Here is a 25,615-nt window from a genome sequence, read left to right on the forward strand (position 1 = left end):
TCTTATTTCTCTGGTATTCTCCCATGCATTTAATCCCCAGAACTCCTAAGACTTTGCCAGGAATTGCCAGACCTTCTGTGCTGTGCCAGGGGTTAAACATCAGGGAGATATGAGTAAGGAGCTATGTGTCACCTCAACATTTTTTCAAAAGAGACTCTCTCAGAGATCTCAGTACTGGGATTAGTTTTTCCTTTAGCTGTACAGTCAGCTTGTCTTAATTCATAGTGCTTTGAACCTAGGGAAGCATTTAACCTCTTCATTTTCAGTGCCAGCTGGAAGGAATATATTTACAGAATTTCATCTTCATTGTAACATATGGCATGATATAAATAATTACTACACACACACTATCCTGCTGTATGGAAAGAAATAGAATTATAAAATAAACCTTCATGTTGAGTGATATGGATGTAACATTAAAAAAAAAACTTTTACTTTTTTCTTGATTATGAAAGAAATAACCATTGGGAAAAATTCCAGAAAATACACACCCAAAAAAGGTCATTTGTAATTCTCCCACAGAAGGTGAACCACTGTTGACATTTCTGCGTACTGTTATGTTCCTGTAGGCTATATTCTGATCACATTCTGATCACAGTATTCCTTGAATTTCTACCGTTCTTCCTATTCTCCAGCCCCCATTTTTAAATTGTAAATGAAACTTGGATGTGTGTTAGAGGTTTGGGAAATTACTGCTAATTTGTTAGATGACTTTGATAGATCAGGTTTTAATTTTTGTTATTGTCTTTATTTTAAAAAGGGGGAAATTGGCTTCCCTGGTGGCTCAGATGGTAAAAGCGTCTACCTACAATGCGGGAGGCCCGGGTTCGATCCCTGGGTGGGGAAGATCCCTGGAGAAGGAAATGGCAACCCACTCCAGGATTCTTGCCTGGAAAACCCCATAGATGGAGGAGCCTGATAGGCTACAGTCCATGTGGTCACAAAGAGTCGGACACAACTAAGCGACTTCACTTCACTTATTTTAAAAAAGAGTAGTTTCTCTTTTTTCTGTCATCTTTGAAAACCAAGGTTTGCATTTTGGATTGGCAGTACTCCCTCAGAGATTTAGGGTTTAAAGTATCAGAAAAGAAATAAAGCATTGGCCATGCAGAGTGAGGGTAAGGTTGGTGGTGGGAGACCTGAGTTCTGGTTTCAACTCCTCCACCAACTCCTTATGTGACTTTTGGCCACTGGGCCTGTTTCCTTGGAGGACAAATGACACTTTCAGATTTAGCTCAATAAGCTAACTGCATGTTTGTCCGTTTGACGTTTGATGAGGGTGACCTTTGTTTGAAGCACGCTTTTTCAAATGCAGATGGCTAGGATCACCCCCTGAGTTTTGGATTTAGCCTGTCTGGGGTGGGGCCTGAGAATTTACGTTTCTAACAGGATGATCTGCAGATGATGCTGATTCTGCTGGACCACCCTGAGAACTAGATGGTAAGCTCCTTGGGGGCAAAACACTGTTGCAGTTGTCTTTGCATCCATCTACCCCATGCCTAGGAATGTACCTGCTGGTAGGTGCCTAATAAACATTGTTGAATTCTCTTATCAGTTTTCTCCTTGGGGAAACAACTTTCTGAAGCAGTCAAGATAAAAGAGCTCATCACCCATCATTTGGAACCATTAAATCTGTAATAAGAGTAATAATAAGTCATGAAACCCAGTTCTTCCAAGTGCAGGGAGAGCAAAAACTGCTCACAAGTAGGCAATTAAAATGCACATTAAACCTAATGAGTTACATTAAGTAACAACTCAGAGTACCTGCTTGAGAAACCACAAAGCTCCTCCAGAGCTTCATGGCTGTCTCCCTGAGACCTGTAAAATGCAATTCATTTTCTACCACATACAGATTCCAGTAAGGGGAAGGAAATTCACTATTAATTATCCCAAGTACCAAGGCAGTGGCTAAAGCAAGCAGTGGTCCAGACTCCACCCCTCAGCCGCCAAAAGGCAGACCTCCTCTCCTTAGCTCATCTTGACCAGTCTCCGACCACTAAGGTCTCCCTCTTATGACCGAGGAAACAAGAGAGAAGGGGGGTGAGTGCGTTTATTATCTAGGAGGTTCCAGCTGGCTGAAATATCCCAGTCAGAACTTGTTGATCTTCCTTGTGTGGCTACTTTGTAGGTAAAAAAAATGTATCCTTTTCTTCCACTTCCATGTTAGAAATGGTGCAGAGGACACCCATTTTTAAGGATGGAAATAGAAAAATATGTCAATAGTGAAATACAGACAGAGCAGGCATTTGTGAATGAGGCTTTTCAAGTGAGTTGTGGTGCAGACAGCTGTTCAAGCTTTTGAAATACTTTGGTAAAGCCGTCAAAGGAAAAAAATCACTTTTGGCACATAGAACTCCCTTGTCCGCTACTATCTGCCCTACCCTGGAGGCTATTTTCTTGCACGGGGGTGGGGGTGGGGGGAGATGCACACTTCCAGGAGAGCATCCTGAGATGAGAGTGTCCTGTGTGAACCTGGACCGGCGGCGGCAGCTCTTGGAGGTCCCCAGGTGCCTGTGTTGCTCTTGATATAGGCCAGCCCTGAGCTCACACAGAGCTAGGATCCATAGCTCTTCAAGGAGCACAACAGGCTTTTCACACCCTGTTCATTGTGTCCTCGTCTGTAAAATAAAAATAAAGAATATACCCCTTGAATATGTGTGGCTGTGATGAGAAAAATAGGATCCTGGGCAGAGGAGGCCCAGTAGCTGGAGAAGATGGGCCCTGTTACGTCATGGTTGTTGTTTTCTGATAATTTTGATAATGAGTTATTCACAACCTTGGTTGTTCCCTGGGCGAAATCTGAAACCAGCCCCCAGACACGGAGGACACGGAGATGGAAGAAAAGAGGGAAACGCAGCAGATTGGTAGGCGGCAAATGTAATAAGCAAGGGAACTTACATAAGAGGCTTGTCTTAGACACTGTGAGAGGGGTAGCTCCTTGTACCCACCCGCCAGTACCTTACAAAATTATGTTTTTTTTCAGGCCTGTGTTTCTGTTTTGAGGCTCTAACTGGGATCAGTCACATCTTAAGTCCAGAGAATCTCAGCAACTTACTGTCTCAAGGCTATGGTCCTTGCAAATGGCTCCCTGGGAGAGGGTGGGCAGAGTGTACATTCCAGGCACACGGAGGGGTGAGAAGCCTCCGAGTGCCCATTCGGCTTGCAGGTCAACTGGAAGCCGCAGCCTCTGCATGACCTCCTCCCACAAGAGTCTGGTGGGAAATTGGTATTTCAGGGCAGTGGTTTCCAACTCTTTTCTGTTCCTGTGGACCTGCTGTATCAGCCGAGCATTGGAGGAACTTCTGAGTTCTTTGGAGCAGCAGTCCCCAACTTTTTTTGGCACCAGGGACCAGTTTCGTGGAAGACAATTTTTCCATAGACTGGAGGTAGGGAGATGGTTTGGGGATGATTCAAGCTTGTTAAATTTATTGTGCACTTTTTCTATTATTATTAAATCAGTTCCACTGCAGATCATCAGGCATTAGATCCTGGGGGTTCCCTACCCCTGCCTCGGAGAATGCTGCTCTGTGATTCTGACCCTGGAGGCCCAAACATTCAGGGGAAATGGTGGAGTGGAGGATGGCCTTCCCTGTGGCAGCCAAAGATTTCCTTGAGCCTGAAGGTCACTGGTCACCAGCAGGAAGAGAAATGAAACACAGGGGCTGCAGCTGCATTGACATCTCTTGTGCCAGACTATGACCCACACCGGACGAGGCCCTGTGCTGTTTTCCTCTATTTCCTTGGTATCTCTCACAGCGCCTGTGGATGGTAGGGGTTTGGTAAATATTTGCTGAATTGACCTGCAGAGTGACAGCTCTGTAGGGGGGTGGGACGGTGAAAATGGAAGGCAGGATGGACTAAGAGTAGTGCAGAGTAGACTGGACCCAGTGTGGGGGCATAGACCTTTCCAAGGGTGGGTGCATGGACCGGTTTGAGTGCAGGTGCATGGGCAGTTACACAGAAGATGCAAGGTACAAGTGGTTATTATTCTTATTGCTTGCTTGATTCTGCCTGTCTAGATTCACCTGAGAGCCACAATATAGTGAGGCCCTCCAACCTAGTTTGCAGCTGTACATCCACGTTTGTCTCTCCCACTGGTTTTATCTTGCCCCACTGCAAGGCAAGACACAGGATATGCTTGAGAGAAATTGGATTCCTAAGCCCAAAGTTGCCCAGCCTACAAAGCTGTGGAGCTGTCGTATGGCAGGGGACTGACCTTATAACTGTCAGTACATTAAAGATGGGGACTACAGAGGATGAGATGGTTGGATGGCATCACCAACTCAGTGGAGATGAGTTTGAGTAAACTCTGGGAGTTGGTGATGGACAGGGAGGCCTGGCGTGCTGTGGTCCATGGGGTTGCAAAGAGTCAGACACGACTGAGTGACTGAACTGAACATGTGAAGCTATTGGAGAGCAAAGTTTTTAATAAGAATTAGATGGTATCACTCCCATTTTGCAGATGAAGAAACTGAAGTTGAAGAAGTGGTTCAGTCACTTGCCCTTGGTCAGATAGTTATTGAGTTATTAAAACCAAGATTTAAATCCAGATCTTTCCTGACCCAAAATCCCGAGTCTTGCGGGATATCACTAGATCAGGGATAAACAGAGACCCTTCCCTTGAGATCAGTTCTTTTGAAGAGAAATAGATATGAATAGAAAATAAACAATAAAAGATGTTAATTGATGGTTTAGGAGCATAATGCATAGAATTTTATGTCAGATTATGTAGTAAGTAGATGATGAAGCCATAAGTACCATTTAGTTCAGAGAGAACACTGTATAATCAGACCTGGAAGAGAGGCTTCTGGAGAGAGGCAAAAATGTCATAGGTGAACAGAGGGGATAACAGCAAGCTTTTCAGGTATGAGGTATTAATAATAATGATTAAACCAATTGTTAAGCCAATTATTGTTTGCTTTCCAAGTAAGAGCTAATATGGTAAAATCTTCATCATCATGTCCCCCCAGACCATCGTAGCTAAAATAAAACTCCTGCTTCCATGGAGTGCTCTTTATTGCCTTATCTTCAGCTTCATCACCATGACATGGCACTATATGTTTTTCATTTGTGTATTGTCTGTCTCCATCCACTAAAATGTCCACTCCCTGAGAGAAGGAACTCTGTGTTATTCCCTCTTGTTGCTTCACCGTTTATCAGATTCTGGTTTATAGTAATCGCTTGAGAGCTGATTGTAGGATGAATGAAGGGAGGAAAAAGCCTTAGAAAATGGGTTGCAAACTCAAACACAGAGTCAGTTAGGTAAAGCAGATGAATGAAACAAGTGGGGTTTCTTTCACAGCGTTAGCTTAAGTTGCATTTTTTTTCCCCATCCAAATCGTGCTTTGTGTGTAAAACATGTAGAAAGTTTTTCCTCCAGAAAGAAATGTACTTATCCTCAGTTTTCTTGAAACCGGGAGCCCTCTGCCACATTTTTGAAAGAGAGATGGAAGCCAGAAAACAATTTCACTTTTTTAAAAGCCCAGCAGCCATCCGTGTGTAATGATGAATGGCACCTGGTGCTAGACCTCAGGGTCGAGAAACATTAGGGCAGGTGAGGACTGCATTAAAGCAAAGGGTGTGTGTTGCTTAGAAAGCTGTTGCCATCCATTTGTTCATCCAGTTTTAATTCCAATTAGAAAAATATTATAGGGATCTACACTGCCCAATCCAAAGAGAACACTTGTTAGAGCTGGCAATTGTTTTTCTTTATTCTTCTGCTTATGACCTCTGTAGAAGAAAGACAACAACTTAAATATCCTATATATCTTTCCCTGAAGCCACTATGTAAGTGTTACAGTATTTAGATTCCAAACCGAACAGGAAGCTGCCATTATATTATTTTGCTGACCATACATCCTAAAACAAAGACTGATTCAGCAGCTGGTCAAAATAGAAAGGATGCATTCACAAAGAATACATTTATTGATTATATTTGAGTTTTTTTGTTTTCTGTTTTTTGTAAGGGAAGGCACTTTAACTTTCAGAATGGCAGGTAGTTTAGGGGCTTGACTGCTGGTGACATTAGACAAAACCACTTAATGCTACTGATCTGTGTTCTCTGCAGGTGCAGAACAGGGCTGAGAAATTATGATTGCTTTGAGGGCATTCCTGAAAGGGAGAGTATTCCTGGAAATCTGAGGTTTAGTCAATTCTTAGTTGGGGGGTGGGGGAGGATACAGGTCCCTATCCTAAGTCACTCTTGGTCTAAGGTCTCCGGTGTTCTTCTCTGCTCCTTGTCCTGCTTATTCATCATGTCAGTGGTCCCACTACTGAAGGCCCTTTTGTAGATGATGATTAATCAGATGTGGCTCTGGTGTTTAGGAAGTTTAAATTCTGTTGAGGGGGAAAAAGATGGATTAACAGGATGTGGTAAGACAGGCATGCATACATGGAATGGGGGAGGGAGACTTCACTGTAGAGGCTGAGTGGATGAGTTGGGTGTTGGAGGACCAACTCAGGTTGGGGGCCTGCAGGGATGGGGCAGAGGACACAGATGGCCAAAGTGTGCTTCAGGCAGTTCAGTGTAAGTAAAACATTAGAGGTGACACAGTGTGCAAAGGATTTTTAATCCCTCTCTATTGAGTCAGGTACTTTCAGTCTGGGTAGATGAGCTTAGAATTTAAGGGGAAACAGGGAAGCGTAATTTAGGTTGTAAGGAAAATTGTTGACTATTTATGTTTATTGCAGGCAAAATGAGAAGGTAGACTGAGTGATCTTTTCCTCACCTAATGTTGGTAATGGAGGATATGTCACAATGAATTTCTAGTTACTTCCCACTGTTATCAAGGAGTTTGCTCCCCTGCAGTGAAACGAGAGAAAGTGGGTTTGCTTTATTACGGTCAATGCACAGCTTCCATGCAAATGGACATTTCTACCCACTGTGCCAGGCTCACTGTCCAAATGTTCAATGCCTTTTTGACTTTCAGACTGAGACAGTGACCACTGACTCCCAGATCATCCTGTGGCTCAAAGGGAAAGTGGATACATCTTGGGATAAACTTAATTTAACTTGCTTGGCATGACCAGTTAGGAAGTTCTCAGATGTCTCACCCTAACACATAGGGTATTTAGCTTTATGCCAAAGCATATGCTGTCAATTCTAGGTTTTCCTTTCTTTGGCTTCCTTTAGCTTTCAAAAGCTTCTCTGCAAAAACCACTTACCCAGCCTGCCATCTGCCATACTCCCCCACTTAAAAAAATCCATTTCTAATCCCCAGTTTCTTGTATTTTTCTAATTATCTTTAACAGGAATGAGCAGTTGACCATCCGAAGTGTATTTGGAAGTAGTTTTTTTTTTTAAGTTGAACTTTGCTTATTGAGAATTCTTGGTTGAGGGAAGTTTCCTGTGGTTGAAATTATTCATATGGTTGGTTATGCATGGATAAATAGTGACTGACAAGACAAGAAGTGAAAATTGGGGCCAGTCTATTGAAGGAATTGAATGCCACATATATATAATAAAGGTAATAGTGATAATGATGATTCAGAGTTCTCTTGGATGTAGACAAAAAAACAACTGCACTGAAACAAAATTCAAACCAACTGAAGGAATTAATCTGACTAGTAAATCTTGGAATTCAGGCATAGCTGGATCCAGGGACTTAAATGATTCCATTAGCACCTCTTACTGACACCTCATCATCTTGGTATCCTCCTTCTGTGCCACAAAAAGAAGATAGTCATTAATCTCCTTCCCTTCATAGGGCTTCAGACTAATCCCTCATGGGGAAGGGGCCTTCTTTCTTCTAGTGTTCTTATCTCACCCCTCAGAGAAGGATCCTGATTGGTCCTGATTAGATTCACATGTCTGTCTTGGTCCAATCAGTGTGTCCTGTGGTATGGCATACTTTGCTGAGGACAGTTCACAAGCCCACCTTTCTCTGTCAGAAGAAGTAAACTTTTTATATATATAAAATATATATATATATTTATTTATTTATACACACACACACACACACATATATATGTGATCACTAATCTAGAGCCAGACATCTTGGAATGTGAAGTCAAGTGGGCCTTAGAAAGCATCACTATGAACAAAGCTAGTGGAGGTGATGGAATTCCAGTTGAGCTGTTTCAAATCCTGAAAGATGATGCTGTGAAAGTGCTGCACTCAATATGCCAGCAAGTTTGGAAAACTCAGCAGTGGCCACAGGACTGGAAAAGGTCAGTTTTCATTCCAATCCCAAAGAAAGGCAATGCCAAAGAATGCTCAAACTACCACACAATTGCACTCATCTCACATGCTAGTAAAGTAATGCTCAAAATTCTCCAAGCCAGGCTTCAGCAATACGTGAACGGTGAACTCCCTGATGTTCAAGCTGGTTTTAGAAAAGGCAGAGGAACCAGAGATCAAATTGCCAACATCCGCGGGATCATCAAAAAAGCAACAGAGTTCCAGAAAAACATCTATTTCTGCTTTATTGACTATGCCAAAGCCTTTGACTGTGTGGATCACAATAAACTGTGGAAAATTCTGAAAGAGATGGGAATACCAGACCACCTGACCTGCCTCTTGAGAAATCTATATGCAGGTCAGGAAGCAACAGTTAGAACTGGACATGGAACAACAGACTGGTTCCAAATAGGAAAAGGAGTACGTCAAGGCTGTATATTGTCATCCTGCTTATTTAACTTATATGCAGAGTACATCATGAGAAACACTGGACTGGAAGAAACACAAGCTGGAATCAAGATTGCCGGGAGAAATATCAATAACCTCAGATATGCAGATGACACCACCCTAATGGCAGAAAGTGAAGAGGAGCTAAAAAGCCTCTTGATGAAAGTGAAAGAGGAGGGTGACAAAGTTGGTTTAAAGCTCAACGTTCAGAAAACGAAGATCATGGCATCTGGTCCCATCACTTCATGGGAAATAGATGGGGAAACAGTAGAAACAGTGTCAGACTTTATTTTTGGGGGCTCCAAAATGAGTGCAGATGGTGACTGCAGCCATGAAATTAAAAGATGCTTACTCCTTGGAAGAAAAGTTATGACCAACCTAGATAGCATATTCAAGAGCAAAGAGATTACTTTGCTGACTAAGGTCTGCCTAGTCAAGGCTATGGTTTTTCCAGTAGTCATGTATGGATGTGAGAGTTGGACTGTGAAGAAGGCTGAGCGCCGAAGAATTGATGCTTTTGAACTGTGATGTTGGAGAAGACTCTTGAGAATCCCTTGGATTGAAAGGAGATCCAACCAGTCCATTCTGAAGGAGATCAGCCCTGGGATTTCTTTGGAAGGAATGATGCTAAAGCTGAAGCTCCAGTACTTTGGGCACCTCATGTGAAGAGTTGACTCATTGGAAAAGACTCTGATGCTGGGAGAGATTGGGGGCAGAAGGAAAAGGGGACGACCCAGGATGAGATGGCTGGATGGCATCACTGACTTGATGGATGTGAGTCTGAGTGAACTCTGGGAGATGGTGATGGACAGGGAAGCCTGGTGTGCTGCGATTCATGGGGTCGAAAAGAGTTGGACACGACTGAGCGACTGAACTGAACTGATATATATATATACTGGGCAAAAAATACAGTATCTACCTCAAACTTCTAAACTACCTGAAAGACTTTGGATATATTTGCTGGGGAGTAGTGGGCTTCCCTGAAAGCTCAGTTGGTAAAGAATCTGCCTGCAATGCAGGGGACCCCAGTTCAATTCCTGGGTCAGGAAGATCCACTGGGGAAGGGATAGGATACCCACTCCGGTGTTCTTGGGCTTCCCTTGTGGCTCAGCTGGTAAAGAATCCGCCTGCAGTGTGGGAGACCTGGGTTCGATCCCTGGGTTGGGAAGATCCCCTGGAGAATTTGGGCTATACCTAACTCCAGTATTCTGGCCTGGAGAATTCCATGGACTGTATAGTCCATGGGGTGGCAAAAAATAGGACATGACTGGACGACTTTCACTTTCAGAAAGTTATTAAGAACAAGTGCAGAGTATTTCAACCACTCTTCAGAAGTTTGGAGATATTTTGTAAGAGTTCTTTGGGTAATGTGAAGCATTCCTTAAGTAGCGTGTTTCTAATCTTGCTTCACTTCTATCATTTCTCTAGTTCTGTGATGATTGCTCCTGGTCTATGCCTACACACAGAGTAACTGAGTATGTATATAGTGGTGACAGATACAGCCTCTAGCTCCTCCAGCATCCCTGCAACCATATCTCTGCAATTTCATCCCCTTTTGCATTGCTTTAGATGATGTGAGTGCTATCTTGAGAATCTGAGATGCTATATCCTTTTCCAAGAATATTTGCATTCTTCCTGGAAAAGTACACAACTCATTTCTCACTGAATTTTCAGAGTAAATACATCTATATTGTCACTCCCAGGTTAAGAGAGAGTGACTACCTCTTGCACCCTCCCAGTAGTACTACATATCCCTTTTCCCCAGTGATGACCACTGACTTCTAACACCATATCTTTCTCATATTTGAAATATGTGAAATATGTATGGAATTATATGTATATACTCTTTTTGTTTCTTCTTAGGCACAGTACTGTTTGAGAGATTCATCCATGATGTGGTATGTAGCAATAGTTTATTTTTACTGCTGTATGGCAACCCACTCAGTTGCATTTCACAGTTTATTCTTCTGTTGATGTGTATTTGGGACATTTCCAGTTTAGGGTTACTGTGAATAATGCTGCTGTAATTTTTTTGTATGTGCTTTTTGGCACACGTATGAATGGGTTTCTGTTTGTTGCACTCCTAAGACTGGATCTCTGGGACATATATTCAAATTTAGGAGGGCCCTACAAAGAGGTTTTCTAAGTGGTTGTACCAGTTTATGCTTCCATCATCAGTTTATGAGTGTTTTGGTTTCTCCAAATACTTGTCAACACTTGGAATTGTCAGACTTTTTAATTGTAGCCATTATGGTGGGCGGGTAGTTGTGTCTCACTGTGGTCTCAGTTTACCTTGTTAGTGTGTCTCTTTTTTTGTCACTTTTGTTTAATCTTTTGTAGTCCTTCTTTAAGTTTATTGCCTATTTTTCAGTTAGATTATCTTTTTTTTTTATCAATTTGGGTTTTTAAAACAAATTCTGGTTTGTTTTAAATGGTATCTTTTAAAAACGTCATTTTCTGATTATTTGTTGTGGGTATATAGAAATACAGTTGATTTTTATATATTGACCTTATATCCGGTGCCTTTGTTAACTTCACTTGTAAATCCTAGTAAGTCCGATCGGTAGATTATTATGACTTTTCCATATACGTAATTAAATTACATGCAAAAAGGTTTTCCTCTGTTTTGCAGTCATCGTTGGCTTCCCAGGCGGCTCAGTGGGAAAGAATCTGCCTGCCGTGCGGGAGATGCAGGTTTAGTCCCCTGGGTGGGGAGACCCCCTGGAGAAGGAAATGGCAGCCCACTCCCGTATTCTTGCTCCGGAAATCCCACGGACAGAGGAGCCTGGTGGACTACAGTTCATCGAGTTGCAAAAGAGTTGGATATGACTGAGTGACGAAACAAACACAATGGCCGCCTTTGTGCCTTTGATTTCTTGTTCTTGTCTGTTGCATTGGCTGAGACCTCTAATATGATGGTGAATAGGAGTGGTCCTGGTGGAGTGGTCCTTGTCTCATTCCTAATCTTGGTGGGAAAATTTTTGAAGAGTCACTATATGTGTTTTTAATATATCGCTTATCAAAGTAAGCAAATTTCCTCAATTTAAATTCTGCTCAGAGTATTTTCATGAATGGATGTTGGACTTGACAAGATACATTAAAGCAGTGTTGCAGAAATGTCCACTCCCTTCTAAACGTCCCTCTTCTCCCTCCATATGACCTCATTGCACTGGGAGCTCTCTTTCCAAAATTTTATCCAAATTTTCTAGTTGTTCTGGGGTGTGTGTGTGTGTGTTCCACTATAAGACAGACCTATAGTGTAGGATATGGTACATTCTAACTGTACTATTTTTGTCTTCCATCTACATATTATGAATAAAATCGTACCCTTAGGAATCTATCTTCTTATTTCTTTGACCTATATTTCTCCTGCCTGATGAGCCTTATGAATAGATCTTTCTTTTGTCAAGTCTTGCTGTCTCCAGAAGGGGAAACGTCTGTACACTCCACGTGTATGTACTGCAGAGTCATGAAAGAGATGGATCCCTTATTTTTCAAAAAGAGAAATTTATTTAATGAATTTTTGTCTGTGCTAGGTCTTTGTTGCTATGCTTGGGCTTTCTCTAGTTGTGGTACACAAGCTTCTCATTGGGGTGGCTTCTCTTGTGGACCACGGGCTCTATGGGGATAGAGCTTCTGTAGTTGTGGCACCTGGGCTTAGCTGCTAGGTGGCGTAGGGGATCTTCCCAGACCAGGGATTGAACCCATGTTCCCTGCAATGGCAGGCAGACTCTTAACCACCGGACTATCAGCGAAGTCCTGGACCCCATATTTAACTGCCTAGTTTTAGAGTATAAAGGTACTGATTTTTACCTGTTCTAAAAATTAAAAGAAGAAAGAAAAAAACCAAAATCCCAAGGAGTAAAACTGACATCCTCTAAAAAAAGAAGCCAATTGGAGTGCTTTTCTTCTTGGTCCCCTAGGAACATGTCATCCTTTTCATCTCTTAGTCATCCCCTTCTTGTGCATAGAAGCTGGCAGATCTTCTCTGTCACCCCTGTTTCTCCTCCAGCCGTCACACTATCTTTCATGTGAAATGAGAGAATAATAAAATGTTCCTTATGCAGTCCCTAGAGTCAGTAGTATTAGTCAGTAGTATTCGACACTGCAGTCCTAAAATCTGTACTTAGAAAATGTAAGTCCTCTTGGGCACCTGGACCTGAAGACTTGCATTTTCACACTGGCTCTGTTAGCTGACCGGGAAAGTGACGTTCGAGCGTAATTCTGTCTCCCAGGCCTTGCTTCCAGCCCCTGAAAAATGAAGTGATCAGGCTTGTTCAGGGAACAGAAAAAAATTTATGTGAAGGATCGAAAAGAAAATACTCTGGGCTCCGTGGGCCACATCAACTCTACTACAGCTTCGCAGCCCCGCCCTTATAGTAGGAAAGCAGCGAAGGCAATAAGCAAACAGATGGGTGTTGGTAAAACTTTGTTTATGGCACAGAATGTTGATTTTATGCAGTTTTCCTGTGTCACAAAGTATTAGTCTTCTTTTAACTTTTTTCTACCATCTGAAAAGGTAAAAACCATTCTTAGCTCACAGATCATATGAAAACAGGCAGAGGCTAGGTTTGTCCCAGGGGCCCTAGTTGGCTGACCCTTGAACTAGTTGATTGTTTAGGGTGGGGGCTATTCTGGAGCTCTGATAGGTTAATAGGCCTGATAGGCTAATCTTTAAAAAAAAGTGTTTTTTTTTTTTTTTTTTTCCTGGCCAGACTAAATAAAAACCTCATGTGGAAGCTCTGGTTACCTCAGTTCCTATTACCTGGTGCATTTTGTTTGGCTTTCAACAAATCATAGGCCATGCTGAGAGGCAATGAAAAAACACAGTCTAGAAAGTCTTACTCTCTTCTTGTAGGTCAATTAAGAATAATAAAATACAAGACTTTATTTCCCTTTATTTCTTCCCTGATGCTTGCTCTTTAATTTGGTAGATCCAAGTTTCTGACCAATAACATTTTCCTCTGCCTGAAGAACTTGTAGCATTTCTTGCCGGCAAGTCGGCTAGTGATGGATGAACTCACTCAGTATTTATTGTCTGAGAAAGTTTATTTTTCCTTTACGTCTGAAGGAAGGATCATTTCAGTAGATGTAGGCTTCCAAGTTGGTGTTTTTTCTCTCTCAATATTTTCAGTATTCAGTTGCACTCATGTTTGTGTGACTTCTGGTGAGAGGCCCCATGTAATTCTTATCCTTGTTTTTCCATAGCTAAGGTTTTTCTTCTTGTTTCTCTCAAGATTCTTCCTGTCTTTCATCTTCCGCAGTGTGAATATGGTATGTCTCGGGGTACTGTTTTGTTTTAATGTGCGCTGATTGGTCTCTTCTCTTTCTGGCTCTGTGTTTTGTGTCTATCGTTAGCTTTGGAAAAGTATGTCAGTATCTCTTTTAATATGTCTTCTTTCTCTTTTTTTTTTCCTCCTGGTACTGCAGTTATACCTTTTGAAATGTACCATAGATTTTGTGTATTCTGTTCTATTAAAATTTTTTCTTCCCACCCCCCGCCCCGCACCTTTTTTCCCCCACTTTTGGAAGTTTCTATTGACCTCAAGCCTCACTGACTCTTTCCCTGGCCATATAGAGTCCACACATGAGCCCACGGAAGGCATTCTTCATCTGTTGCAGTGTTTTTGACTTTTAGCATTTCCTTTTTAAGGATTTTTTGGAAGCATTTCTACCTCTGTGCTTTCATTCTCATCTATTTTTCTGTTAGAACCTTTAGCATATTTGATCATAGTGATTTTAAATTTCTTGTCTGATAATATCAACTTCTGTGTCATATCTGGTTTTCACAACTGCTTGTCTCTCTAGATTGTGTGTTTTCATTGCTTCAGCACGGATCATGATTTTTTTTCTTGAAAGCCAATTATGATGAATCAGGTAATAGAAACTGAGGTAACCAGGCCTTCCAGTTTTATTTAATTTGGCCAGGAGTTGGGCTGTGCTTAATGTTTCTTGTAGTTGTAGCTGCTAGAAGCTTCAAATTCCCCTAGTCTTCTTGTTTTTGCTTTCTCTCTTGACGTAACATTTCCCTATGACTCAATGGACATGAGTTTGAACAAACTCCAGGAGATAGTGAAGGACAGGGAAGCCTAGCTTGCTGTAATTCATGGGGTCGCAAAGAGCTGGACACAACTTAGCAACTGAATGACAGCAATGTTGCTGTCTTACAGTTCAGAGAGTAAGTGTCTTGGAGGTCTTTGAGGTGTAATCTGCTGTTATCATATAGGAGCCTATCGGTGTGGTGAGAGGGTGTAGTTGAGAAGCAGTGTGCTGTCTATCACCTTCCAGTGAAGAGCAAAAGCAGAGCAACTTCCCTTTAGTAAATGCACCAGCGTTTCTATCGCAACGGAAAAAAGACCAAGAACTTGGTGGTTTAGGTGAGGCTGTCTCAAGATGAGAGACTTGCCTTCTTCTTGTTTGTCACTAAGTCATGTCTGACTCTTTGCGACTCCATGGACTGCAGAACACCAGGCTTCCCTGTCCTTCACTGTCTCCTCAGAGACCTCCAAGACACTTACTCTCTGAAGTGTAAGACAACATTGCTGCTGTTATTCAGTTGCTAAGTCATGTCCAACTCTTTGCGACCCCATGAATCACAGCAAGCTAGGCTTCCCTGTCCTTCACTATCTCCTGGAGTTTGTTCAAACTCATGTCCATTGAATCAGTGATGTCATCCAACCATCTTCTCCTCTGTCATCCCCTTCTCCTCCTGCCTTCAATCTTTCCCAGCATCAAGGTCTTTTTCCAGTGAATCAGCTTTTCCCATCAGGTGGCCAGAGTATTGGAACTTCAGCTTCAGTATCAGTCCTTCCAATGAATATTCAGCATTGATTTCCTTTAGGCCTGACAGGTTTGATCTCCTTGCTGTCCAAGAGACTCTCAAGAGTCTCCTCCGGCACCACAGTCTGAAAGCATCAATTCTTCGGCTCTCAGCCTTCTTTAAGGTTCAACTCTCAGATCCGTACGTGACTACTGGAGAAACCATAGCTTTGACTATATGGACCTTTGTTGGCAAAGTGCCTTGCCTTCTGCTGGCTTCCGTTTCTTCAGTGGATTTCGAACTGAGCCCATCAACTGAGACCATGTATGAAGCTTGAACAAGAAGTTATAAAATAGCCAATTCTTGATAACCTTGATAGAAGGCAAGTTTAGCAGGAAAACCTTTTAGGTTTGGTGAGCCTTTTTGTTTTTCCTTCCTGCCTCCCTCCCTTCCTTCTTTCCTTTCTTCTCATTGAAATTTTGTGCTCATGAATCTAAACTGCAGCTTGTCAGCCTGGTGGTGTGATTTTCTCCCCACCCTTCAGTGTTCACCTGCTCCATGTGAGCTTGGATATTCAGATATTTTGTGTGGCGGAGAGTTGGGTTCCACCAGTGTTGGAGTTTTGTCAGCAAATATGACACAGAAAGGGGGACGTGAGGAAGTGGAGGCCATTTGTAAGAGAGTGATGATGAGTGATTGAAATGTTGGAGCCAGGGAGAGAAGACTGTGAAGGCAGAGTGAGGAGCAGTAAGGGATAGTACCGAAGGTGTGGTTGGAATGGAATGTCTGAGGATGAGGATGTTTGCTGGGAATGTAGAGTAGGTGATCTGGAAAGAGGGGCAGTGGGAGGAGGGTACCCTCTCGGTTTGTACCGGGACTTGAAATGGTACAGTCACCAGTGATGGCAAGCTTCAGCGTGTGGCCATGTGAGATGGTCCTTGAGGAGGAGGAAGGGAAAGAGTTCAGATGAGGGAAGAGAAGGGCAGACAAACCAGCTCTGGCTCTAACATTAAAGTCGCTGAGTTGACCAAGGGATGGAGAAAACCTCTGAGACCTACAAGCTGGAATCTTCAGGAAATGCAAAGGCTTAACAGGAGAGGATGGGTGGCCTCACGCCTTAACAATGGCATGGCTGATGGTCTGAGTGTTGCAAGAGAAGTTTGGGTGGAGTGACAGGAGGGAAATCATTGACGCAACAGTGGAGAACCAGGAGGATGCTTGCCTTCCTTCCTGGACTTGAGATAGGTAAGGTGAGGACCACTACGTGCAGGGTAGGGGATGTCTTTGCGGGGAGCCAGATTGCCATGAGGGTCACAGAAGGTTCGAGTTCAGAGAGGAGGTGGAAGGACATAGGGGGTATACTATTAACAGAAGAAAAGTTCAAAAGGCAGGAAGAGTCAGCAAAGAATTGGCAGAGTCTGCACTGTCCAGAGCTGTGTGGAATTTGCAGCCCCTGGTAAGAGAGGATGCCCTGAACTCCAAGTACAGATTGCAGTAACTCCAAGTACAGATTGCATGGAGGTATGTCACATGGCCAAGCACATCCTGCTCTGTGAAGAACTTTCCACTTCTCCCTCCCAGCTTTTTAGGACTTGTGTTTAATATAAGCAATGCAAAAATATTTTTCTTTATAAGCAGCTTTGGTCGATGAGTTTGTTTAGGCTGTCAGGCAGCTGAGCAACTTAGGCAGGATTGTATTTATTTATATGCCTTCAGGTAGGGTTGATATGAGGACTTCCGCTTCACTGATGTCATTAAGAAAGAACCACTAATTAGTTGAGAACCTGCTGTGTACCATTTGTATCATGTACCAGAAGTACCTGCTACTGAGCATGCTGTAATTAGGCTATGTGTGCTAAATACTGTATATTTAAGTATATACTGAAATTTTGTATATTTACAAAATTTTGTTTTCAATACTGTGTATCAGTGATTTTGCTGGAGACCAAGCTAACTTGTTGGAGAAAGTCTGTGGGCCTTGAAGTTTGTGGGATTTGAATTCTAGATTCTTGACTGACAGGCTGTTTTACCTTTGGGCAAGTGGCCTATGTTCTTGAGCTTCAGTGTTCTCATCTATAGCGTGGGAGTGATAACATCCATGTGTTAGAGTTGCCACGAGGCATTGCCCAGGAGATTCTAATGAGCAGGCAAAGTGGAGACCCAGTGGTACAGGTGATGAGTATTTGTTCCATTTCATGGAAGAGGAAACCAAGGCTCAACGAGGCTAAATAAGCATGGAAATACGTTGTTCATGGTTGCACGGCTCTTAAGTAGCATGGCCAGGACTGAGAGCCAGTTCTTTGACTCCAGGATCCTAGCTTTATCCATCACAGTGAGTTTCTGGCAGAATTCAAGGGAGGTTAAAGAAGCCCCACCTTAGTTAGCATGGCTGCCCAGTGAGTCAGCAGCGCAGGATGGGAGTGATCAGGTGAAGAGAAGGCAGACTCCATGGGATCTAAGTCACTAGTTTCCAAACCTGACTGTGCTTCCAAATCACCGGGGGGACGTTTTCATTTATAAGTCTCCAGGGACATCCTTTGAGTTGTAGTGCTGGAGAAGACTCTATAGAGATTCCTTTGGACTGCAAGAAGCTCAAACCAGTCAATCCTAAAGGAAATCAACCCTGAATATTCATTAGATGGACTGAAGCTGAAGCTCCAATGTGTTGGGCACTTGATACAAAGAGCTGACTCACTGGAAAAGACCCTGATGCTGGGAACGATTGAGGGCAAGAGGAGAAGTGGGCAGCAGAGATGAGATGGTTAGACAGCATCACCAACTCAGTAAAATCTGGGAGATGGTGAAGGACAGGGAAGCCTGGTGTGCTGCAGTCCGTGGGGTCAGAAAGAGTTGGACACAGTTTAGTGATGAACAACAACAAAGGGACTGTCTTAGGCCTACAGGATTAGAATTTCTGGAGCATGGGAACCAGGAACATGTATCTTTATCACTGCCCTTCACCCTCCCCCTCCCACCCCCACAACCTGGTGATTCTGAGGCTGCTTATCTTGTTCAGGTCCTTGAATCAGCTCTTGGGAATCCTTAAGTTCTAACTGAAGTCCTAAAATGACTTCCTTAAAATGAAGTCCCAAGTGACTACAGCCTAGTAAAATCCTGGGTACCTGGCATGCCAGCAAGATTGACCCTTAAGGGTTGACTATAGCCTATAGCCCCTTGTTTTCAGATCTTTGGTGCATTACTTGAAACAGACACTCGAGCCGTCATGGAGTAGCTGAACTCTGAGTATACAGGAGACATCAAGTTGGCAGACTCTGCAGTAACAGAAAGTGTTGTTTGTTCTTAAGAGCTGTTGCTCTTCCTTCTTCCCCCTTGAGGTTCCTGCCCACTCAGTCAGATTAGAGCTGTATAAACAAGATTGTACTACCGAGCTAGCACACATCTTGTAATTTTTTTTTTTGCTAAAGTGCTCAACACTGCTGATGTCAGAAAACAAATCCATTGGATTTTAATGGGCCGAGGCAAACAATATGAATTGGATATAATATGGAGGAGAGGAAATAACATCAACAGAAGTTCCCCTTTGGCGGCATAAATATTTAGACTGTATCACAAGCAGGGTTTGATTACCTCTCCTACAAGGTCTTTCCCTGAATAGGGCTTTGAGGGCTGGGCATTTAGGGGTGGCAGGCATGATGTTTCAGGCTTCTTGCTGCTTGTGATGCTGGTTTTAGTGGTGCTTTGGTATAAATGGCAACCCACTCCAGCGTTCTTGGCTGGAGAATCCCAGGGACGGGGGAGCCTGGTGGGCTGCCATCTATGGGGTGGCACAGAGTCGGACACGAGTGAAGTGACTTAGCAGCAGCAGCAGCAGTATAACTGTAGTGGTCCACTGTTAGTTGAGCATCAGGATCACCGGAGAAGCTTGGGAGACTGCTGGTGCCTCCATCTCAGATACTCCGAAGACCTGATATGGGGGAAGGCTTTCTCTGGCGATTCTGGTGTCATTAGCCTGGCACTATCACTTGGCCAAGCACTGGTCAAAAACAAGACTGCTGGTCAGTTGCTACAATTCATTCTTTGCCAAGGAAATTTGTGTGGCTTGTTTTATTCCTTCCTCAATAGCAACCCCTGCAAAGTAGAGGATTCTCTGCTTCCAGGTGAAGACCCGAAAGTATAGGGTGAAGGAGTCAATTGCCAAAGGCCACACACACAACAGCCTTGATGTGGCCAGAGCTGAGATGCAATTCCTGGTGTGACTTTAAAGCCCCTCCCTTTCGCACATCATCGAGGTCCTTCCTACCTGCCCTGCTCAGCATCATTGTCTGCTGGCCCCTAGGCCATGCTTGCTCTGGAGAGGCCAGCGTGCAATGGAAAACAGCTGGCACTGGTTGTAACTGAAGCTACAAATGCAGTGTATGTTTGGAGTGAATTGGAGTCCTGACTTTCAGAAGATTTACTAACTAGAGTTTGAATCACAAATATTCAGTTGTTTTATTATTCACAGGGTCTTACCTCATATGCTTTCTACCCTCCTACATATTCCCTCCAATCTAAATTGCTCATGGATTCCAAAAGTGTATTCCTGAGTTAGGGCGGGCCCATATCAATAAACCTTGGGGAAAGCCTTCATATGTGATTCCATCCATGGGTCTTTGTGGATAAAGAGCCTTCTTTGCTGAGCAGTTTTAATGGCTTGTTAACCAGGTGAGCGTTCTTGATGGGATATATTGCATCTTAGTGAAATCTTACTAGTTCTGTCATTCATTAAAAATATTTAAGTACCTTCTAGATGTCAGGAATTAGAGGGATCAGCCCCACTGACAAAGACTCTGCCCAGGCAGAACTGGCTTTCTAGCAGTGGAGATCCCTGATAGACAGTGAGCAAAGTCCAGATAGTTGCAAATCCCTGTGGTTTCAGTTTCCACATTTGACTGACTCCCACTTAGTCTCCTTGACATCAGATCACCGTTATGGTTTTTTTTTTTTTCTTTCGAGTGTCTGCCACTTCTGTGGCTTCAGATGTCCATACCTGTGTTGTGACCCAGGCTGGAAGGACCTCTTCTGCCTCCCCCAGACTCCTGTTCATCCTTCTGATCGTCACCTCTTCCTGGTCTGTGCTGTCATAACTGAGCGCCCACACATTACAGTTCCCTACGTTTCTGGACCTGTCACCCCTCCTTGTCTCTGAGCGTTTTAAAGAGGGGCCATTTGTGTCTGATTTATCTTTATATCTCCGGAACGAAGCATGAAATTTTGTGCCATTGGATGGATGGATGCTCAGTGTCTGCGCCAAGATTAAATGTTGAGTCCTACGGCACCTAGTGGCGGGTGCTGGTATTACAGGAATTGCTTCGTGGGGAGGGGTGCTTGAGGGGGCGCGCTGGCCTATCAGTTGGGTGATTTTTTGAGTTCAGCATGAATATGGCCATGATTAGAGGCGACGAGCTAGTATATAGGCAGTGATGATGGAAGAGAGGCAGCATGGGACATTCTGTGAGTCTCTGAAGAAAAGTTAGAAATTTGAAGTTCTGAGGTTCTAAGGCGGAACTGGAAGAATCCTAAGGATGTGTAGCTGATGTCCAGTTAGGGCTGTGGTTTGACCTGGTTCCAGCAGCTAGGTAGTTGCAGATCAGGTGAGGAGTCCAGGCTTCTCGGTTTAGAGGGCTTTCAACTATGCTGGGGCTGATGAGAAAACAAAGGCACAGAGAGGTGAAGTAACTCGCCCCGATCACTCAGCTAGGTATGGGGCCTGGATTCAGACTTAGACCTGTCCAGTGACAGAGGCCAGCTTGTCACCACTAAGCGAGCATGTCTCTCTTTGGAGATTGTGAAGTGCGTGGTGGTAACTCGTTTGCTCTTTTTCTCTTTTATTAGTTGAAAATGAGTGTAGTTAAGTCACTTAGTCATGTCTGACTCTTTGCGACCCCATGGACTGTAGCCCACCAGGCTCCTCTGTCCATGGGATCCTCCAGGCAAGAATACTGCAGTGGGTTGCCATTTCCTTCTCCAGGGGATCTTCCCGACCCAGGGATCGAAGCCAGGTCTCCCGTATTAGAGGCAGACGCTTTAACCTCTAGAAAAATATTATTATTGACATGTTTTCTTTCTATTGCATGTATTTGGGTTTTTTCAGAAAAACATTCATGAATGTTACAAGTTACTGTGTTTATATGCGTGTGTATTTAAGTAACACAAAGAAGGTTTTGTTTTTCTCCATCGCTAAGTTTAAAAGACTGTTACTTCATTTTATTTAAAAGTAAAAATTTATGCCATACCGTAATAAATGAGAACCTAGTTCTTTAATTTTAGGAACTCCAGCTACTATAGTCAGCGATTTAATTGGAGCATCCTTACCTACACCTTTCACATCTAGTACTGTCTAACATCTGTTGACATATAGACTAGAAAGTGCTTGCATCACTATTTTAGAAATGATTCTTTCTAGACATAGGAAAGTTAAAATGACTTGTCTGAATTTTAAAATGAGTTGATAGGGAAACCAAAAATAGAAGCTTTTCTACTACATATTAGACTCACTAAAGTTCCAGACTAGAGGCTATTTGCATTCACTGAGCAGTCTGAAGTCCAGAGCCTGGTTCACCAGCCTGTTTGAATACATGGGAATGTTGTTGAGGGTAAGGAGTGGCTAAGGAGAGGCAGCAGGAGGGCTGATGCCTTTGTTTCCAGGTCATTTCCAGTCTTGCTCTTATTGCAAGCAGAGAGGGAGGGAGGGAGATAATACGCTCATCACACTGAAAGTGTTCATTTTGAAGTAAAGCAGTAGAAACCCAAGATGGGTCTGTTACATAGGGAAATGAGATACATAAATAGACTCAGGTTTTGTTTCTAATGCTCAGTCATGTTCTGTGTTCAGGTGAAAGAGTAAGTAAGTAGTTGTTTAAAAATAAAACTGCATGTTGTTCATTTAACTGTAAGAGCGACTGATTAGAATAATAATGAGTGTTTCCATGTAGTACAATATTCGTAGAAATACTGACTTTATAGTGGGCAGAGATAATAGAATGATGTTCTTTATCTCTGCTTGTAATCTAACTGTTAAAATGCAGACTTATTCATAAATGAAGACGAAAACAAGCAACATTATTCACGTGGGATACTTGGGGCAATTAAATTCTTCACGTAAATTGCAAATTCCTGTCTCTTCCCCATCTTCTGCCCAAATTTGTTTTTATGGGATGACCTTTGGTACCAACTTATTTTTCTAATAAAATGTTTCCTGAGTTTATATTTTAAATTGAAATGGCCTTTTCTGTCAAGTATGGTATTTATAAAAGTTTTCTTTGATGAAAAGCCTATGAATTTTGTGCAAACAACCCAGGCAGGGTCTTAGATTAGCGATAACATTTGTATAGGACTTTTATGGCGTGATACGATACTTTACACTCGATTTATTTGACCCTTACCTGTGAATACTCAGTGAAATTCACATTTTACTGATGAAAGCAATGTAGGGGAAGGTGACTTGGCATTGCTTCTGGGCACTAGTGGGCATTCAGCATGTTTGCTTTAAAAGAAAGCTAGCAAAGGAAACCAGCAGGTTATTTAACTTGTTCGAAGTCACCCAGTAAATAGTGCATCATACCAAGAACTGAATTTGCTTCTTTAACTAAAAAATTCCATATGCTCTCATTGTCTACTGTTGTCTTTCCAGGCTGTTTTTTTTTTTAAAAAGGTCAAATTAAAAATATTTATTTTTCTTAATTGAGATGAAATTTGCATAACTTAAAATTAATTTTAAGGTGTACATTTTGGTGGCATTAAGTACATTCACAGGGTTCTACAGCCTTTGCCTCTATCTAGTTCAAAACTGTTTCCATCATCCTCAGAGGAGACCCCACATCAATTAAACATCCAGTCCATTTCCTCCTCCCTGTGACTGCTGGTAACGACGAATCTGCTCTCTGTCTTTGTGGGTTTCCCTATGGTAGATGTTTCATGTAAATGGAAGATGGACTGTCTTAGTCCCTTCAGGCTCCTATAATAGGGTACCACAGACCCGGAGATCTATGAACAACAGAAATTTATTTCTCACAGTTCTAGAGACGGGGAAGTCCAAGATCAAGGCTTAAGTAGATTTGGTGTGTGATGAGAACTCAGTTCCCTCTTCATGGGTGGCTTTCTTCTGCTTGGGTCCTCACTTGGTGGAAAGGAGCACTCTGGGATCTCTTTCATCAGGACACAAATCCCATCACACCCTGTACCTCTTAATTCTACCAGTTTTGGGGTTAGGATTTCAGCATATAAATTTTAGAGGGATATAAATATTCAGTCCATCGCAGTGACCTTTTGTGTCTGATTTCTTTTACTTAGCATAGTGTTTTCAAGGCTGATCTATGTTGTAGTGTATATCAGTACTTTATTACTTTGGATGGCTGAACTATATTCCATTGTAGAGAAGACCATATTTTGTTTAGCCATTCAACTGAGGGACTGAGTTGTTTCCATTTTTCAGTGAATAGTGCTGTTCTGAACATATGTGTTCAAACATTGGTTTGAGTGCCTGCTTTTAATTCTTATGAGTGGAATTGCCAGGTTATATGGTAAATTCTATATTTGACTTTTTGAGGAACTAACAAACTGTTTTCCATAGTGACTGAACCATTTACATTCCTATCAACACTGTACAAGGGTTCTGATTTCCCTACATCCTTGCCAATGCTTGTTTGAGTTAAAAAACTATTATAACCATCCTGGTATGTGTAAGTGGTATCTCCTAGTGGTGTTGATTTGCATTTTCTTTATAAAATATTCATATTTTAATACATAGAGTTAATCATGAGATTTGATAAGACAAAATCAACATCAAAATGATTGACTTCATCTATCTCCAGGAGATTTTTTAAGATTGCCATCTGATCACCCGTAGAGTATATGATTCTGAGCTGAAAACAAAGCTCGCAAACCATGTGGCTTTGGAATGAGAAGCATGTATGTGGATAATCAGACAACAATTACCCCTGACTTTAAAAAAATGCCACTTAAACTAATGAGGAACTAAAAGCAATTATATCATGTTTCATTTCCATGCCACCTGCCAACAGATACTTAGTTCTTTGCGTGGCAAAGCTTTTTATATGTAATTCTTTCCTGTATTAATGGTCTATTCATTTATTTTTGCAGTGTGAGTGAAGACACCCAGGATGGCACAGGGATCCGGGGATCAGAGAGCAGTGGGGATCACGGACCCAGAGGAGAGTTCTCCAAATATGATAGTCTACCGCAAAGTAAGGCATCTGGTTGAACGCTGGGGGCACTGCTGCGTGTCTGTAACCTGTGGGGGTTGATGGTTGATGGGTGGCTCGACAAATGTTTTCTGCCTAGATGGCCTTGACTGATAATTGAACATAATTTTCTTCTCAGACCCTCTGATTCCCCAAGTTTAAAATTCAAGGAAGCTAGGCTCGAACATTGGAAAAACATTATGTGACTTAGTTTTCTTTAAACCAAAGATTGCCTAAAAGTGCAGATGGCCATGTATTGTCCTTTCATGTAAAGGCCTTTGTGTAACATTAATTAATCAAATGTTCTTCAAACCCATATTACTCATAAGATCTGTTCTGAATGCTGTTGGAAGGACACAGAAGTGTGTTTTTATTTGGTGCTTCACAGCTGGTAGGAGACGTAAGATGTATGCAGATCACTGTTATAAGTGCAGGTAGAGTGTTCCATAATCTCAGAGGAGGTGGGCAATTACTTCCAACCTCAGAGATCTGGCATGGGCTGTGGAGGAGAGGCCTTTGAACTCAGTTTTAAAGGCTCCACAGGATTGCTTTATGTGGAAAGCGGAAGGGTAGAGCAATATTCTGGGCAATGAGATGCTTTGCAAAGGCAAAGAGCGGGAGTCAGTGAAGGGCAACCAGAACTGGTTAGCTTGGGCAAAGGATGACTTGCAAGTAATTGGAGTAAATGGAGGTGAGACTTAGAGCAGAGTCTGGATGGAGCCAAATTTTAGAATTTAATCATAAAAACTTTAGTGCCAGGAGTTGTAAAAACAACATTTTGGGGGGATTATGAGCCTTGCCCCAGTGTGGCTCTTATCCCCACGTGGACTATCATCAAGGGTGGATTGGAGGCTTTGGCAGGGGTCAGGGGCGGGGGGTGCTTCTATATCCCCCCTTGGAAATGAGCAGGACTGAGCAGGAGGTTTAAAGAGTCTGAATTAACAAAAGCTTGGAAATAGAATGAATATAAGATCAGAAGGTGAATGGAGAGTCAAAGATGACTGGGCTTTTGCCCTTGGGTGATAG

The 25,615-nt window shown here is 42.6% G+C and overlaps 1 protein-coding gene across 7 annotated transcripts in view; it reads left to right on the plus strand.

The window, feature by feature from the left end:
- The window catches only part of RGS6 (regulator of G protein signaling 6), a 608,791-nt gene that overhangs the window by 2,836 nt on the left and 580,340 nt on the right, over positions 1-25,615 (plus strand). For all 7 annotated transcript variants that reach the window (XM_060418241.1, XM_060418242.1, XM_060418243.1 and 4 more), the window contains exon 2: positions 24,489-24,592. In XM_060418241.1, the coding sequence (XP_060274224.1) occupies positions 24,509-24,592 (84 nt within the window). In that variant the 5' untranslated portion in view covers positions 24,489-24,508. The remainder of the gene's footprint in view (positions 1-24,488; positions 24,593-25,615) is intronic.

The sequence above is a fragment of the Ovis aries genome, chromosome 7, assembly GCF_016772045.2.
Source record: "Ovis aries strain OAR_USU_Benz2616 breed Rambouillet chromosome 7, ARS-UI_Ramb_v3.0, whole genome shotgun sequence".
Lineage (NCBI taxonomy): Eukaryota > Metazoa > Chordata > Mammalia > Artiodactyla > Bovidae > Ovis > Ovis aries.